Source organism: Salmo salar, chromosome ssa02, assembly GCF_905237065.1.
Source record: "Salmo salar chromosome ssa02, Ssal_v3.1, whole genome shotgun sequence".
Lineage (NCBI taxonomy): Eukaryota > Metazoa > Chordata > Actinopteri > Salmoniformes > Salmonidae > Salmo > Salmo salar.
The window spans coordinates 69588749-69605842 of record NC_059443.1 but is presented as its reverse complement, the minus strand read 5'-3'; the positions used below and the strand labels follow the sequence as shown (position 1 = coordinate 69605842).

The following is a 17094-nucleotide window of genomic DNA, read 5'->3' as shown; positions in this document are numbered from 1 at the left end:
ACATTACACCTGGCTCTGTGGAATGTTACCTATAGATATAGGTTAGTGCAGGACATTACACATGGCTCTGTGGAATGTTACCTATAGATCTAGGTTAGTGCAGGACATGACACCTGGCTCTGTGGAATGTTACCTATAGATATAGGTTAGTGCAGGACATGACACCTGGCTCTGTGGAATGTTACCTATAGATCTAGGTTAGTGCAGGACATTACACATGGCTCTGTGGAATGTTACCTATAGATCTAGGTTAGTGCAGGACATGACACCTGGCTCTGTGGAATGTTACCTATAGATCTAGGTTAGTGCAGGACATGACACCTGGCTCTGTGGAATGTTACCTATAGATCTAGGTTGCCTATAGAATGGAAGGAGCTCATCTTGTTTAAACAGAAATAGCAGGACAAAGTGACGGTTGCTGGGTAGGTTGTCTTTCTCTTTATTTCTCTCTCTATCTGGAAGAAACAGATTGAAAAACATCCTTTGAGCATATAAACAAACTCTTATTCCTTACATTTCTTTTTATTTCCTGCTGTATTTAATTCAGGTCAAAGTGTGCGTCCCAAAATGGCAACCCATTCCCTATACAGTGCACAACTTTTAACCAGGACCCATAGGGCTCTGGTCAACAGCAGTGCACTATGTAGTGAATAGGGTGTGATGTGGGACACAATCAAAACCCCTATGGCCATTACAGGTGGGAGGCCTTAGGGTAGTCCTACAGTCCTACGGTGTTGACATATCTCCTCACATAGCTAGAGCAACCTTGGACACTTTAGACAAACAGGAACAGAGGAAGTCTCATCACATTGAGCCACAGTATTTTCCCTTCTTTACAACAATCTGTTTCTTTTTAGTTGTCTGTTTATTTCTGTATTTTATTTGTACAGGTGATCCCATTGAGATGAAAGGTTTGTTGAGGAGAGGTCTGTCCCAAGAATATAGCAAGGCAGCATGACCACTGATCGGTGAAAGGACTGGATTGGTTATTGCTTTCAACTATCAAGTCCTCTTAGATTTAAGGCCAGGAAGGGAAGGAAGCTATGCATGTATGAAACAGTTGCCCCTAACAACTGATACAGGGTCACATCTTTTCTCAACTCCCTAATGTTTAAGGTTATGACTGGGTGTAGAGTCACCTGATCCTAGATCTGTGGTTAGAGCCAACCATATAATAAGAATGAGTAGAAAGGAAATCCACATTCTATTCTATGATGCCAACTTCAACCTGGAGCAGGCCCAGTCCCTTGTCTTCTACTCAGTCCCGCCCCCTGTCCCCTTCAGAGCCAGCCATTGGTGGAGAAGTCCAGTCTGAGCTGCTGTAATTCGGCCTCTGAGAGAGGTTGAAGAGGAGAGCGACAGGTGCCGCCGTGGTAACCAAACCACTCCATCGCCTGCTTGAGAGCGGGAACGCCAAACTTCCTGGTCACCTAACAACAACAAAGAGAGGAGTGGATGTGGTGGGGGGGTGATGTTATGCCAAGAACTTAACCCTGTTCTTATGTCACATTTACTGGTTGTAGGGTAATGTAGCTTTGTGTTCTGACGCTACCGTACCTGTCAAGTCCCCTATTGAAGGGTAATGTAGCTTTGTGTTCTGACGCTACCGTACCTGTCAAGTCCCCCATTGAAGGGTAATGTAGCTTTGTGTTCTGACGCTACCGTACCTGTCAAGTCCCCCATTGAAGGGTAATGTAGCTTTGTGTTCTGACGCTACCGTACCTGTCAAGTCCCCTATTGAAGGGTAATGTAGCTTTGTGTTCTGACGCTACTGTACCTGTCAAGTCCCCCATTGAAGGGTAATGTAGCTTTGTGTTCTGACGCTACCGTACCTGTCAAGTCCCCTATTGAAGGGTAATGTAGCTTGACTCACAGCTCTGTGACAAAATTATGCACGGTTATTTAGGGCTATGTAGGTTCACTCAAAGCTGTGCTGGACTCTATGTCACTCCTATGTTGGGGTATGTCACTGTTGTGTAGGGTTATGTCACTTTCATGTAGGGCTATGTGGGGTATTGTATGGGGTATTATGGGGTTGTATGGGGTATTGTATGGGGTATTATGGGGTTGTATGGGGTATTGTATGAAGATTGAGGAGGAAAACATTAAATGTAATCCATCACATAACTAAATGTGGAAAATGTTAAGGGGTCTAAATACTTTCTGAATGCACTGTATGTAGGGTTATGAAGCTTCACTCACAGTAGTGTTGAGCTCTATGTCTTTGCCCTCTCTATGTCACTCTTATGCTACTTAGGGCTCTGGAGCTGTCATGAAGTCACTATGTCAACTCTTATGTAGGGTTACATAGGGTTTATGTAGCTTGACTTACAGCAGTGTTGGGCTCTATGAGGCGCTGCTGCAGAGCACTGGCTTCTTCCCACCGTCCCGACACACACAGCTGCTCCAGCTCACACACCTCACGACCCAGAACGTTGGCAAGCGCACACACACCGCCCACACAACCTGCAACACACACACACACACACGCACACACACACGCACACACACACACACACACAGTATTAGTACTATTAGTATTAGTACTACTTGTCAGTATTATTGATCTGAAACACAGCTTTAACACTCACACGTGACCTGCTCCTTCATATTCCTACTATTTGACTGACAGCTTATGGAAGCATATCTAACTGTAAGGATTGGCAGTTGGGCCCTGGGCCCGTGCGCGTGACTGACATCCCATATGATTTCCTCAAATATGCATTTTGATAGACAGCCATATGACACACCCCTTCCTTCAGCATCTTGAGGTAGATGAAGGAGCTGTGGATCTCAACATCGCGCACACACACACACACACACACACACACACACACACACAATACGTACTGTACACAGACAGTACAGACACACCCACCAAATCCCAGTCACATGATATTAGTCATCCTGTACTCCTCCTCTCTGCAGATCATCTATATTACTGCTCCATATAGGACACATCACTACTCTGTACTATATTACTGCTCCTTATAGGACACATCACTACACTCTGTACTATATTACTGCTCCTTATAGGACACATCACTACACTGTACTATATTACTGCTCCTTATAAGACACATCACTACACTCTGTACTATTACTGCTCCTTATAGGACACATCACTACACTCTGTACTATATTACTGTCTGTACTATATTACTGCTCCTTATAAGACACATCACTACACTCTGTACTATTACTGCTCCTTATAGGACACATCACTACACTCTGTACTATATTACTGCTCCTTATAGGACACATCACTACACTCTGTACTATATTACTGCTCCTTATAGGACACATCACTACACTCTGTACTATATTACTGCTCCTTATAGGACACATCACTACACTCTGTACTATATTACTGCTCCTTATAGGACACATCACTACACTCTGTACTATATTACTGCTCCTTATAGGACACATCACTATACTCTGTACTATTACTGCTCCTTATAGGACACATCACTACACTCTGTACTAGAGTACTGCTACTTATAGGACACATCACTGCAGTCTCTACTCCGCTGTAAACTGGTCATCTCTGTATACCCGTCGCAAGACCCACTAGTTGATGCTTATTTATAAAACCCTCTTCGGCCTCACTCCCCCCTATTTGAGATATCTACTGCAGCCCTCATCCTCCCCATACAAACACCCGTTCTGCCAGTCACATTCTGTTAAAGGTCCCCAAAGCACACACATCCCTGGGTCGTCTGTCTTTTCAGTTCGCTGCAGCTAGCGACTGGAACGAGCTGCAACAAACACTCAAACTGGACAGTTTTAACTCCATCTCTTCATTCAAAGACTCAATCATGGACACTCTTACTGACAGTTGTGGCTGCTTTGCGTGATGCATTGTTGTCTCTACCTTCTTGCCCTTTGTGCTGTTGTCTGAGCCCAATAATGTTTGTACCCCGTTTTGTTCTGCTACCATGTGTGCTGCAGCCACGTTGTGTTGCTACCATGCTGTGTTGTCATGTGTTGCTGCCATGCTATGTTGTTGTCTTAGGTATGTCTTTATTTAGTGTTGTGTTGTCTCTCTTGTCGTGATGTATGTTTTGTCCTATATTTTTATTTCATTTATTTTTTATTTTTAAATCCCAGCCCTCGTGCCCGCAGGAGGCCTTTTGCCTTTTGGTAGGCCGTCATTGTAAATAAGAATTTGTTCTTAACTGACTTGCCTGGTTAAATAAAATAATCTATATTACTGCAGCATACACCCCATCAGATTATTATCACATTTCACCTGTGTAAATGTGAGCTGAGAGAGAGAGAGAGAGAGAGAGAGAGAGAGAGACAGCTCTGTAGGACAGATACTGTATAATACAGAGACAGTATATTCTGACAGAGAGAACGACTCATTAGTCGGAGGTTCATACTCTATATAGCTCTATTCTCTCTATCCCCTAAGGTTTTCACATATTCATACATGTCTGCAGTACAAAGTTGGGTGGTACTAGCTAGCATAGGAGAGAAGTGCTGTTTGGTACCCTACACCCCTGTGATATAACGCTAAGTGATTACCAGAGAGGGAATTGAGATGGTCAATGTCAGTTCCAAGTTCTAGGTTCTACGTTTGTGGTTCTTAAACTCTACATTCTATGTTGTAGGTTCTAGATTCTAAGCTATAGGGTCTGTGTGCTAGGTTCTAAGTTCTTACCCACGGAATACGCCGCCATGAGGAACCCAGCGGAACCCGCCAGAACCTGAAAATCCTGCGGCTTCGTTTTGTGAACGATCAGAGCGATCCTGGTGATCTGAGGAACGACAGGAGAAAAACCCAGGGATGTAAAAGGAGAGAAAAACAGTGGTATGCGTCCCTATAGGCCCTGATCAACTGTAGTGCACTTTATAGGGAATAGGGTGGCATTTGGGATGCCGACAGCATGTTCTCCCCATCACTCCGCCCTGCTGTCAGGATGAGGACTGTTATCAGGAGGAGCAGTAGGCCAGTAGTACCAAACAACTCTCATCACTAAATAACTACTGAAAAATAAACAGAGAGAGAAAGAGAGAATGGAACGAGAGTTGACAGGTGAGAAGAGATACTTCAAAAGAGGAGATGAAGGGAGTTTTCCATGCAATATTCATCCCTCTCTATTTTTGTTTTATTCTCTTGTCAGTCAAGACATGAACCACCGTTTCCAAATAAACTTGAAATGCTGCGATGTTCAAAGGATACATAAATACACACACACACACACACACACACACAGTGGGAAAACCCACTGTGTGTGTGTGTGTGTGTGTGTGTGTGTGTGTGTGTGTGTGTGTGTGTGTGTGTGTGTGTGTGTGTGTGTGAGGACTCACGTCTCCTCCGCTGTCCTTGAGTCCCAGTATGTTAGGGTGTTGGGCCAGTCTCACCACAGCATCAACAGGAAGGTCCAGACCTGTGTTAGCCGGGACATTGTACAGAACTACTGGTACTGGACTACTGTCTGCCACCTGCAGGGGGAGACAGAGAGACAACACCGGGACCAAACACAACCCCGGTCCAGGCCATAGAATCAGAATAATTATGTATCTATTGCATTCTATTTCTATGGTCCAGACTGCATGGATTCAGAACAGATCAGAACTATGACATATATATTATGACATGTGGTATATATTATGACATATGGTATATATTATGACATATTGTATATATTATGACATATTGTATATATTATGACATATTGTATATACACTGCTCAAAATAATAAAGGGAACACTTAAACAACTGAATGTAACTCCAAGTCAATCACACTTCTGTGAAATCAAACTGTCCACTTAGGAAGCAACACTGATTGACAATAAATTTAACATGCTGTTGTGCAAATGGAATAGACAACAGGTGGAAATTATAGGCAATTAGCAAGACACCCCCAATAAAGGAGTGGTTCTGCAGGTGGGGACCACAGACCACTTCTCAGTTCCTATGCTTCCTGGCTGATGTTTTGGTCACTTTTGAATGCTGGCGGTGCTTTCACTCTAGTGGTAGCATGAGACGGAGTCTACAACCCACACAAGTGGCTCAAGTAGTGCAGCTCATCCAGGATGGCACATCAATGCGAGCTGTGGCAAGAAGGTTTGCTGTGTCTGTCAGCGTAGTGTCCAGAGCATGGAGGCGCTACCAGGAGACAGGCCAGTACATCAGGGAGACGTGGAGGAGGCCGTAGGAGGGCAACAACCCAGCAGCAGGACCGCTACCTCCGCCTTTGTGCAAGGAGGAGCAGGAGGAGCACTGCCAGAGCCCTGCAAAATGACCTCCAGCAGGCCACAAATGTGCATGTGTCTGCTCAAACGGTCAGAAACAGACTCCATGAGGGTGGTATGAGGGCCCGACGTCCACAGGTGGGGTTGTGCTTACAGCCCAACACCGTGCAGGACGTTTGGCATTTGCCAGAGAACACCAAGATTGGCAAATTCGCCACTGGCGCCCTGTGCTCTTCACTGATGAAAGCAGGTTCACACTGAGCACGTGACAGACGTGACAGAGTCTGGAGACGCCGTGGAGAACGTTCTGCTGCCTGCAACATCCTCCAGCATGACCGGTTTGGCGGTGGATCAGTCATGGTGTGGGGTGACATTTCTTTGGGGGGCCGCACAGCCCTCCATGTGCTCGCCAGAGGTAGCCTAACTGCCATTAGGTACCGAGATGAGATCCTCAGACCCCTTGTGAGACAATATGCTGGTGCGGTTGGCCCTGGGTTCCTCCTAATGCAAGACAATGCTAGACCTCATGTGGCTGGAGTGTGTCAGCAGTTCCTGCAAGAGGAAGGCATTGATGCTATGGACTGGCCCGCCCGTTCCCCAGACCTGAATCCAATTGAGCACATCTGGGACATCATGTCTCGCTCCATCCACCAACGCCACGTTGCACCACAGACTGTCCAGGAGTTGGCGGATGCTTTAGTCCAGGTCTGGGAGGAGATCCCTCAGGAGACCATCCGCTACCTCATCAGGAGCATGCCCAGGCGTTGTAGGGAGGTCATACAGGCACGTGGAGGCCACACACACTACTGAGCCTCATTTTGACTTGTTTTAAGGACATTACATCAAAGTTGGATCAGCCTGTAGTGTGGTTTTCCACTTTAATTTTGAGTGTGACTCCAAATCCAGACCTCCATGGGTTAATAAATTGGATTTCCATTGATTATTTTTGTGTGATTTTGTTGTCAGCACATTCAACTATGTAAAGAAAAAAGTATTTAATAAGATTATTTCTTTCATTCAGGTCTAGGATGTGTTGTTTAAGTGTTCCCTTTATTTTTTTGAGCAGTATATTATGACATGTGATATATATTAAGACATGTGGTATATATTAAGACATGTGGTATATATTAAGACATGTGGCATATATTAAGACATGTGGCATATATTAAGACATGTGGCATATATTAAGACATGTGGCATATATTAAGATATATTGTATATATTAAGACATGTGGTATATATTAAGACATATGGTATATATTAAGACATATGGTATATTTTGTAATGACCCTGGGTTTATAAGCGCGGATATCGACTCTGCCACTGGAGCATGCTTTTGCAGCACAGTCGATAGAAAGCTGGACTTAGGGCTAGAAGGTCTAGGGTTCGAGACCTGCTCCTGCTGTTTCATTACAATATTAAGAGATATGGTATACACTACTACCGTTCAAAAGTTTGGGGTCACTTAGAAATGTCCTTGTTTTTAAAAGAAAAGCAAAATTTTGGCCCATTAAAATAACATCAAATTGATCAGAAATACAGTGCAGACATTGTTAATGTTGTAAATGACTATTGTAGCTGGAAACGGCTGATTTTTTATGAAATATCTACATAGGTGTAGAGGCCCATTATCAGCAACCATCAGTGGCACGTTGTGTTAGCTAATCCAAGTTTATAATTTTAAAAGGCTAATTGATCATTAGAAAACCCTTTTGCAATTATGTAAGCACAGCTGAAAACTGTTGTCCTGATTAAAGAAGCAATAAAACTGGCCTTCTTCAGACTAGTTGAGTATCTGGAGCATCAGCATTTGTGGGTTCGATTACAGGCTCAAAATGGCCAGAAACAAATAACTTTCTTCTGAAACCGTCAGTCTATTCTTGTTCTGAGAAATGATGGCTATTCCATGTGAGAAATTCCCAAGAAACTGAAGAACTCGTACAACGTTGTGTACCACTCCCTTCACAGAACAGGGCAAACTGACTCTAACCAGAATAGAAAGAGGAGTGGGACGCCTCACAAGTCCTCAACTGGCAGCTTCATTAAAAATAACCCGCAAAACACCAGTCTCAACGTCAACAGTGAAGAGGCAACTCCGGGATGCTGGCCTTGTAGGCAGAGTTCCTCTATCCAGTGTCTGTGTTCTTTTGCCCATCTTAATCTTTTATTTTATTTTGCCAGTCTGAGATATGGCTTTTTCTTTACAACTCTGCCTAGAAGGCCAGCATCCCAGAGTCGCCTCTTCACTGTTGACGTTGAGACTGGTGTTTTGCGGGTACTTTTTAATGAAGCTGCCAGTTGAGGACTTGCCAGGCGGCCCAACCTGTTGCATATACCCTGACTCTACGTGCAATGAACGCAAGAGAAGTGACACAAAGGCATTTATGTTTATGGTTAGGTACATTCGTGCAACGATTGTGCTTTTTTTCGCGAATGCGCTTTTGTTAATTCATCACCCGTTTGGTGAAGTAGGCTGTGATTCGATGATATATTAACAGGCACCGCATTGATTATATGCATCGCAGGACAAGCTAGTTAACCTAGTAATATCATCAACCATCTGTAGTTTACTAGTGATTAAGTGAAGATGGATTGTTTTTTATAAGATAAGTTTAATGCTAGCTAGCAACTTACCTTGGCTCCTTGCTGCCCTCGCATAACAGGTGGTCAGCCTGCCACGCGGTCTCCTCGTGGAATGCAATGTAATCGGCCATAATCGGCATCCAAAAATGACATTTACCGGTTGTTATGAAAACTTGAAATCGGCCCTAATTAATCGGCCATGCCTATTAATCGGTCGACCTCTAATAGAGAGGACAGCTGTTCTGTGTGAAGAAGAATAAGAAGAGGAGAAGAAGAAGTAGTAGAAGTAGTAGTAGGTGAAGTAGTAGAAGTAGTAGAAGTAGTAGTAGGTGAAGTAGTAGAAGTAGAGGAAGTAGTAGTAGAAGTAGTAGAAGTAGAGGAAGTAGTAGTAGAAGTAGTAGTAGAAGTAGTAGTAGAAGTAGAAGAAGTAGTAGTAGAAGTAGTAAAAGTAGTAGTAGAAGTAGTAGTAGTAGAAGTAGTAAAAGGAGTAGTAGAAGTAGTAGTAGTAGAAGTAGTAGTAGAAGGAGTAGAAGTAGTAGAAGAAGTAGTAGTAGAAGTAGTAAAAGTAGTAGTAGAAGTAAAAGTAGTAGTAGTAGAAGTAGAGGAAGTAGTAGTAGAAGTAGTAGTAGAAGTAGAGGAAGTAGTAGTAGAAGTAGTAGTAGAAGTAGTAGAGGTAGGAGAAGTAGAAGAAGTAGTAGAAGTAGTAGAGGAAATAGTAGAAGTAGTAGTAGAAAATCAGCTGACCTGTGTGAAGTGGTGAACCAGCGCCCTGCTGTCCATCATGCCCTTGTAGAAGCATGGCGTTACCACGAGAACCAGGTCTGCCCCCGGCCCCGCCATCCTCTCTGTCATCACTACCGTAGCTTTGGTGGCTGAGGGGGAAGGGGGACAGGGGAGAGGGGGAGAAAGCGAGGGGGGAGAGGGAAAGATCGGGGTGAGGGAAAGGTTAGAGAGGAGAGATAAGGGGGGAGACAGAAAGAGAGAGAGTAAGAGAAATAGGGAGGGAGGGAGGGAGGGAGGGAGGGAGGGAGGGAGGGAGGGAGGGAGGGAGGGAGGGAGGGAGGGAGGGAGGGAGGGAGGGAGGGAGGGAAAGGAGAAGAAAGGATAAAGAGGGAGAGAGAGATGGGAGAGAGAAAGAAAAGGGAGAAAAAGAAAAGGAGAGAGAAAGAGATTTATTCAGATCCATGTTTACAACACTATTCAATTCCATTAAAGGGCTTCATTGGCATGGGAAACATATAATTACATTGCCAAAGCAAGTGAAGTAGATAATAAACAAAAGGGAAATAAACGAGGGAAACATTACGCTCGAAAAGTTTTAAAAGAACATAAGACATTTCAAATGTTATATTACTGGCTATGTACTGTGTTATAACATCTCTAGGTAGGCTAAGTGCACCATGTTAATGTCATGTTGTAACCTATACAATATAGGAAAGTGGCCATCCTTTTCAGTCGTTAACACTGGGGCATTACAGGGGCATGATGTGGTAGCAATGACCATACAGCCCAATAAAAGATTGTGTTATTGGGTTTATTGGACAACCATTATCAGCCAATAAAACCACATGATATTAAAACTCTGTAGCTGGACTGAGAGGTAAAGTGTCTCCTGAAATAGTCAAAATCACAGTATTCACACTTCGCACATGAACACATTTTTGCTGTAAAATTCAGTAGTCATGTTTCATATGGTTCCTATATGTGGTCATCGGTCAGTTACATTAATGAGAGTCAAATGGTCTTCTTCTCTGTCACACAGAGCCTTACATTCACATCCGGATCCTGCCATGACCAGTTTGTCTGTGGGCAGTGCCAGTCTGACCCTCCTCACCACCTCTACCCTCTCCTCATCCGTCAGGTAGGGATACTCTCCATTAGAGCCCTGCACCACCAGACCTGGAACACAGAACATCTTCATCATCATGTTTGCACCAATCAAGTGGTGAAAGAACAGCGCCTAGCCCTGAAACGTCAGTATACAGGAAAACGCGACTGACCGTGGGAATCTGCCAGAGGGCACCAAACACCCTCCGCTGGGGACTATATCAATCTATTGTACCTTGCCTGCAAACGTGCACCTCTGCGCCTGAGTCGGACCTTGCCCCTGGGCCTGGCCCCTAACCAAATGAACTGGCTGACAGTCTATATGACAAACACGAGGCCACCGACACGACCACGGTATTACCTCCTCAACGCAATATATAGTTTTAATTGTCACAATTAGGCTATAGGCTACTCTTAGGACACTTTCATCGGGAAACGCAAGATCTTTAGACTACATGGACTAATACGCATACAAAATAATTAGATGTACGATCCTCAGATCATGTTGTCTTCATTTTCATAATTCATTTCGATTTGCAAAGAAGACAGTATAAAAACTTGAACCAGGATAAACCAGTCTGTCATTGCAGAAAATACTTTGTAAATTGTAATTACCTTTGAAAGGAATCTTTGCATATTTCTGCAGGTTTTCATCCAGTTTCTGATAGTCCACGTCCTCTTTCTGAGTGAACGGCGTGGCTATGGGCGGGTAGATCCCCCCGATGTCCACTCTCTGTCCAGCCGCAGCGCTTTGGGTTCGGCTCTGGGTCCTAGTTGGCTTCCACAGCACAGAGGCACCACGTCTACACACTGCTGGACCGACTGTTCGGAGAGTTTTGACACCGAACATCGTGTCAAATGGAACCTCTGTATTTTGGCTACAGAAGCGGGTGGGTTGACAAAGTACGGTGGCCGACACCAACAGATGTAGCACAGACTATGTCAGCCCAGTTAATATACAACGACGCTCTCTAAATATTGACAAAAAGTTAAGGGGGGTTGACATTTTCCCAGCTTTGGAAATCAGGTGGCCTTCCTCAGCGAGTCTAGTAATACAGTACGTTACCCATGTTTATTCTATGCGCTACAGGTCGAGTTGTTCGCTCCCAAGAATATAGGCCTACACTCTCCAAAGTTGCCGATCTCTATACACTTTCAGTTCAATATCACTATTAGGACATTCTCATTTGCACATTGAATTAAGACATACCGGTGAATAAAATATTTGCATTTCAGTGGGGTGTAGGACCTAGGCAACTTTCAAGCTGGTTAGGCAGCAGCGCAGGCTTGCTTCAGTTTTGGCAGAGAGGAAGAGGTAAAGAGAGGCCCAACTCGGCAGAAAATCGGTCTCCCTCCAGCAGGTGACGTTTTTTCGCACACCAAGCAAGGAGTTTTTGTTTGGCGGTCAATGAGTGTCGAATTTGGTCAACAACAAACAATGAATGGCTTATTAACCTCACGTGTGCTACGTGAGGTTTATTTGATTGAATAGACATTTTGGAATGCTTAAGTTGTCAGAGTGTGCTGATATAAGTAGCACACGTGCCATCACCGTAATTTAGAGAAAAATCACTTTATATCGCAGTTGTCTCGAGATGGCTATGCATATTCATGTTATGAGGCAAGTGGCATAGAGTCTCTCCATTGAGCACAGCGGTTGACGTCAACAACCCTCATCGAATATTCAAAATAGTATTAAAATAATGAGATGTATCCATCCACTAATCTAAAGAAAGGGGATAGACAGCCCGCTGACGCGCTTTGTGGACAACGACTAACATTGTCAGGGCGGAGAGAGAAGTATATTGTCAGTATATCCGTAATCTTTCGTTTTTGTGAAGATCCGCGCACGTCATGCATGGACCACCAATAAAGAGCAAGACAGTTATAAAATATAGTTACTATTTTTGATGTTTAGAAAAACAAACCTCAGAAAGTAGGCTACTTAGGCTACTTACCGGTATTAGAACATAAGAGTGATAATGTTTTTGTTAAATGACCAAATCTCGCATATCCATATCCATATCCATATGCAAATCATACCGTTTCTTCGGAACATATGTGATTTAATTTATTATGAGGACAATGGATCATGAATCTATAGAATATGTGATATTACTACAGCTATGACCAGGGCTTCAATCAGTTATAGGTAAAGATGGATACATTATCAAGAATTATTGTTAGCACATATATTATCATATGTTGTACAATACCGCCGTCTTCTGGAGATTAGAGCCGATATATTACAATCCTGATATTATGTCTACACACAAAACAACTCACAAGTGATCCACGTTTAAATCTCAATAGTCCTAATTCACAAAATTGTTTTGCTTTACATCAGATTACTTTGCATAATGCCAGGGTTGTGGGTTCGTTTCCCACGGGGGGGGCCAGCACAGGAAGAAAAAAAAAAGTATGAAATTGTATGAAATGTATGCATTCACTACTGTAAGTCGCTCTGGATAAGAGCGTCTGCTAAATGACTAAAATGTAAATGTCTTTAAAAATATATATATTATTAATATTATCCTCAAACTAAACCAGGCACTGGTTCTAGATATGCTCTTAGAAAAAAAGGGTTATTTGGGGTTCTCTATAGAACTTTTAGGGGTTTCATACGTGAAGCAAGCGATATAACCCTTTATGGTTCTATATAGGACCTTTGTGTAGTCTGGAGGCATAATCACCATTCTGAGCATGGTCTGTGTGTCTGACAGACAGGTGAAAGAAGGAGTCCCGGCCTTGGCGCTGATCAGGGAGAGCTGTTTACTGAGCCAGGCTGTGCCTCGGCCAGCTCTACACAACAATATACTGCTCCTCAGCCTTTTGTTCATGTATGAGAGAGAGAGAGAGAGAGAGAGAGAGAGAGAGAGAGGGGGGGAGAGGGGAGAGAGAGAGAAAGCGAAGGAGGGAGATAGGTAGGATAAAGAGAGAATTGGGAGAGAAACAGGCAGAGCGCGAGCGAGGAAGAGACGAGTGGGAGACAGAGAGAGGGGGGAGGGAGAGAGATAATAGTTTCATAAAAGCCACATCCGATCCACGACATTCTTTTAGCAGTTATTTTTGTTTCCATTCCGTCTGCCCGCAATGTGTTGTTATGGGAATATAACAGAGAGACAGACAGACATACCAGTAGGATGACTATGCTGTTTACGTAATTATAAACCCACTGAACAAAAACATAGACATCTTTGGAATAATGTTTTTAGTAGGTGCAGTGCAGGCAATAGCATAGGCTGCTATTTGTCCGTGCGCAAAAACAGATTCAGATTGGGTGTGGAGAGTAGAATAGCTAGACAGAGTGGGGGGACTTTGATAAGGAATCTGATAATTAAGTCTTATAACGTTTCCCACATTTCCCACAATTACTGGCGATGGGAAGCAATCTGGAATGGAAACTTCCCGTGTTCTATTTTTGTGTCTCAGTACGTGTGCCTTTTGGCATTTGTAGCCGGCATCTTCGTGCAAAATTGCATTACGTCACTACATCATTCTGGTGAATTCTCTCTCCCACCCAAAAAATGACTTGACTACAGGCGGCCAGCCAGCCACCCGCCCCGTTAGCTGCGTGGTGTAGTAGAGTAGAGAAGCATCATCAGCATCAACAACAACACCGGGAAATGCAGCTACTGTAACGGAACTGGTCCCCCTCCCACCACGGGCAGATGGAGCGTGAGCTCGCCACCGCCACGTGACTCGGTCGATTCGCATCTGTAGTGTGGCGGAGAATCTCACTCTGCATCATGGCTGCGGAAGATGCAGCTGCCCGGTCCCGAACCGCCCCCCTCTTCCCCAGGGTACCGCTCACCCCAGCCCGGCTGCTGTTCCTCTCTCTCCTCTCCCTCTGCCTCATCCCCTCCCCGTCCCTCGCCCTGCTCGGCTTCCGTCCGGAGGAGACCGGGGGAGAGCTGTCCGTGGACGACGGGGTGCTGAAAGCTCACGGAAGGAACCCGCTTCATGCTGCGGGTCTACTACGCCCTCATCCCCACAGAGGCTCAACCGGACCGCTGGGGCCAGAGCCAACGCCGCTCCCTGGATAGCATTTATCGAGGAGCCGAGGCCGGGGAGAGAGGGGCAGGTCCACCCGAAGCGCAATATGTGCATGGATAAAAACGCCAGGAGCTCGGATATTGAGATCTTGGGCTCTTTCAAGTCCGCTTCGAGTCAGAACTCCGTGTTGGTGGAAGTACTGGCTAAGAACCTGCGCAGGGGAGAGAAGATGAAGTACTATTCGATGTGCGCCTTCGACGGGTCCAAATGGGAACACTACCGGACCCGGGATTTCTGGGTCGCCGTGGTGGAGCGCGGGGCCGGAACCGGACCTCTGGCTTCAAGTGTTAGTGTCGGTTCTGTTACTGGCCCTCTCGGCACTCTTCAGTGGCCTGAACCTCAGTCTGCTCGCGTTGGACCCGGTGGAGCTCCAGGTTCTGCAGAACAGCGGCACGGACAAGGAGCAGAAATACGCGAGGAAAATCGAGTCAGTGCGGCGGCACGGTAACTACGTCCTGTGCACTTTGCTGCTGGGCAACGCGCTGATCAACGCGGCGCTCGCAGTGTGGATGTGTCAGATCCTGGGGATGACCTGGTTGTCCACCATTATGTGCGCGTTTGGGATCTTTTTCATTGGGGAGATCCTGCCACACTCTGTTGCGTCGCGGCACGGCCTGGCCATTGCGTCCAAAACCATCTGGGTAACCCGTCTTCTCATGGTTCTCTCCTTCCCCATCTCCTACCCCATCAGTAAACTCTTAGACTTCATCCTCCACCAGGAGATCAGTAACTTTTATACGCGGGAAAAACTCCTTGAGATGCTGCGGGTGACCGACCCGTACCACGACCTGGTTAAAGAGGAGCTCAACATCATACAGGGCGCGCTCGAGCTCCGGACCAAGACCGTAGAAGATGTTCTGACTCCGCTAACCGACTGCTTCATGCTCACCTCGGAAGCGGTGCTGGACTTCAACACCATGTCGGAGATTATGCAGAGCGGCTACACGCGGATCCCAGTGTTCGAAAACTTGCGGTCGAACATTGTGGATATTCTGTTCGTGAAGGACTTGGCGTTCGTTGACCCGGATGACTGTACCCATCTGAAGACCATAACACAGTTCTATAAACACCCCATGCACTGTGTGTTCAACGACACCAAACTGGATGCCATGCTGGAGGAGTTCAAGAAGGGTAAGGAGAGGGGGGGAAGTAAGATCACCCAAGAAACTCTAGAAAAGATAGTACGATTGTGTGTCTCCTCCCTCACTCTCTCTATATTTTCCTCCCTCACTCTCTCTATATTTTACTCCCCCTCTCTCGCTCCCCCCCACTCGCTCTTCTCCTCCCCCCCACTCTCGCTCTTTCTCCCCCTCTCTCTCGCCCCCTCCCCTCTCTCTCCCTTCTTGGCCAGTCACTGGTTTAAGCTCCTATTGTTCATTTCATTTCCATAAACGACAACAGTTTACATGTTGGGCCAACCAGTGTCAATGTCGTCTTATAAAGTCACTTCAGTGAGATTCTCTCTGTGGAAACAACTGTTGTCTGATCATAAGAGGCGCTGTACCATAGTGTGACTAACAGGGATATCCCATCCCAGTGATAGTCTACAACAAAGGGAATAGGGTGCCATCTGGAATACATACTAGGAATAGCCTATTCCTAATGGGCAGTTTATGATGATATGGGCAGGTAAGGTGGCTTGGTGGGTGTGTCTCCTGTTGACCAATAGCAGGTAGCCATGTTGCCATGTGGTCTGTGTCTGTTTATGGGGGAAGAAGGCAGTGTCAGCGTTTCTCATGTTGTTGCATGCAGAGGCTGTGCTAGAGAAACACATGAAGGACACCTTCAATAGAGGTATGTGTTTACACTGTCTCGACCCAAATTCATAAAGCATCTCAGATGCTGCATCTCATACTGATCTTGGGTCAGTTTCTCCGTTTAGATCACATAATGAATTAGATTACATGGACAAGAGGGACCTGATCCTAGATCAGCACTCAGTATAATCCACACAGACGAATAGATAACAAAATAGTGTGTGTGTGTGTGTGTGTGTGTGTGTGTGTGTGTGTGTTTAAGAGAGAGAGAGAGAGTTTTGAATTGAATTGAGAGCACAAGTGTGATAGAGAGATAGAGGGATGAGAATGTCATGGTGACACAGAGAGAGACAGAGAGAGAGACATAAAAAGGCTGTTATCTTTAGAATGTCCTTTCCTGTCATGACACCCCCTCCCCTCTCTCTCTCCCTCCCTCCACCCCTCCATCGCTCCGCCCCCCAGAGAGAAGACATGAAATATTCAGAGAACACTTTCGCCCTCTCTGCCTCCCTCTCTCTCTCTCTCTCCCTCCCTCCTCCCTCCCTCCCTCCCTCCTCCCTCCCTCCCTCTTCATCTGTCCTCTGTGGTGCTGCATTCAACACAGCCACTGTGTGTGTGTGTTTATGAGAGAGGGCATGACTGTGTGCATTTTCCGTATATGAGA

The 17094-nt window shown here is 45.3% G+C and overlaps 3 protein-coding genes across 4 annotated transcripts in view; 2 read left to right on the top strand and 1 right to left on the bottom strand.

The window, feature by feature from the left end:
• LOC106591235 (sialoadhesin) overlaps positions 1 to 17094 on the top strand; it is a 608384-nt gene that overhangs the window by 444218 nt on the left and 147072 nt on the right. The gene's annotated exons all lie outside the window — the stretch shown is intronic.
• Positions 416 to 11959, bottom strand: LOC106591313 (4-hydroxy-2-oxoglutarate aldolase, mitochondrial). Of its 2 annotated transcripts, XM_045708908.1 has the most exons (8): positions 11828 to 11959; positions 11233 to 11495; positions 10561 to 10689; positions 9535 to 9662; positions 5320 to 5454; positions 4670 to 4766; positions 2333 to 2466; positions 416 to 1430 (listed from the first exon to the last, which is right to left on the bottom strand). In XM_045708908.1, the coding sequence occupies exons 2-8, from the start codon at positions 11465 to 11467 to the stop codon at positions 1281 to 1283; spliced, it is 1008 nt and encodes a 335-aa protein (XP_045564864.1). In that variant the 5' UTR covers positions 11468 to 11495; positions 11828 to 11959; the 3' UTR covers positions 416 to 1280. The 2 variants fall into 2 exon arrangements, with proteins under 2 accessions (XP_045564864.1, XP_045564861.1); XM_045708905.1 differs by lacking the exon at positions 11828 to 11959 and having other exon boundaries at positions 11233 to 11803.
• Positions 13504 to 17094, top strand: part of LOC106591308 (metal transporter CNNM1) — a 25525-nt gene continuing 21934 nt past the window's right edge. The window contains 4 exon segments of the mRNA XM_045708923.1: positions 13504 to 14561; positions 14563 to 14627; positions 14629 to 14929; positions 14931 to 15804. Of these exon segments, the coding sequence (XP_045564879.1) occupies positions 14367 to 14561; positions 14563 to 14627; positions 14629 to 14929; positions 14931 to 15804 (1435 nt within the window). The 5' untranslated portion in view covers positions 13504 to 14366.

Coding starts and splice junctions, on each gene's coding strand:
- LOC106591313 (XM_045708908.1), bottom strand. CDS start 11,467: ATGTTCGGTGTCAAAACTCTCCGAACAGTCGGTCCAGCAGTGTGTAGA. Junction 10,690..11,232: donor TGCAAAGATTCCTTTCAAAG/GTAATTACAATT, acceptor TCTGTGTTCCAG/GTCTGGTGGTGCAGGGCTCT. Junction 4,767..5,319: donor TCAAGGACAGCGGAGGAGAC/GTGAGTCCTCAC, acceptor GTCGTTCCTCAG/ATCACCAGGATCGCTCTGAT.